This window comes from Sinocyclocheilus grahami, unplaced genomic scaffold, assembly GCF_001515645.1.
Source record: "Sinocyclocheilus grahami isolate Dianchi unplaced genomic scaffold, SAMN03320097.WGS_v1.1 scaffold11025.1, whole genome shotgun sequence".
NCBI lineage: Eukaryota > Metazoa > Chordata > Actinopteri > Cypriniformes > Cyprinidae > Sinocyclocheilus > Sinocyclocheilus grahami.
In genome coordinates, this window is record NW_015513580.1 from 1 (window position 1) to 1198 (window position 1198).

The following is a 1198-nucleotide window of genomic DNA, read 5'->3' on the forward strand; positions in this document are numbered from 1 at the left end:
AAATCAGCATATTAGAGTGATTTCTGAAAGATCATGTGACACTGACACATAAATAGTGAAGTTTGTGCCTAAAATAAGAACTATTTGCCAAAGTCACAGGAAATTCAAAATATATCCTCTGAAAACTCTTGCTATTTAATTTGGTTCTCAAATACATTTATCTTGTTTCAAGGCTGTTTAAATTTTTTTTGAAAATCAAGAATAAATACTCATTAATAAAAATATTTATTAATGTAATTTTCTTTCAATTATTGTTCTAGTTCCAAATTTTTTGTACATCCAAAATACTACACTGAAAATATGATAAATGTAGGCATTAGATTGCTCCCAACCTATTCTGATGGTTGGTGACTGAACTAGGCTACCGGTGCACCAAAATCGATATTCACCTACATCACCTCACTATACCGAACATTTATTTTTAACTAAATGCCTCTCCACACTGCAGCTTCTTGTATTTGTCTTCATTGGGCTACATTTCAATAATTTGACATGGCAGAATTTTGTCATCTCACCTGTCGTGTATGTTGCCCTTGTCGTCTCCAACAGTCAAAGTGACAGTACGGACCTTAGACAGGTCAAAGCTGAGGTCATACATGTGGAAGTCTGGGGTGACCCAACCCACCCATACCCCACTAGGTTCTTGACCGGCGAAGATACGGACCGAGTAATAATACTAAGCAGTTGAGACAGGCAGAGAGAGAAGCATAAGTAAAAAATAAAAATAAAAAAAAAGAGCAAACAGTGTGTTACATACTACAAATCTTGCAATGAAGACTGACTGTGGTCGTATTGAGGATGATTTCTGGGTCGTCACGATCGTCAGGCACCACATCCTCAAACAAACGGGGCATAATAGGTGGAGGTGGAGGAGGAGCGATCATGGCTGCCTTTTTAGCTTTAAACAGGAAGCTGAGGGAAGAATTTTGAGGGGTCAAGCATGAACTACATTTTCTGAAAAAGAAGTGTGCTTAATTGTATTGAATGTGCACTTGTGGTGTACTTTGAATCTGTAAAGAATATAAAAAAAACTTTACTTGAAAATAATATAATATTACTGAAATAAAAGGCCACTTAAGTGTACTTTCATGATTGTTTCTTAACACACTTAAGAACAAAAATCCATTTTGTAATAATGTCAAATTAAAAAGTGCACTTAAAGTACACTTATTTGCCGACTAACATACTAAAGCACAAA

General features: G+C 35.5%; 1 protein-coding gene across 1 annotated transcript in view; it reads right to left on the bottom strand.

Annotated features, from left to right (window-relative positions):
• Positions 1-515: 515 nt before the first annotated feature.
• LOC107578587 (ryanodine receptor 1-like) overlaps positions 516-1198 on the bottom strand; it is a gene marked incomplete at both ends in the record, with an annotated part of 5903 nt that continues 5220 nt past the window's right edge. The window contains 2 exons of the mRNA XM_016264532.1: positions 516-676; positions 783-912. Coding sequence (XP_016120018.1) covers positions 516-676; positions 783-912 — 291 coding nt within the window. The remainder of the gene's footprint in view (positions 677-782; positions 913-1198) is intronic.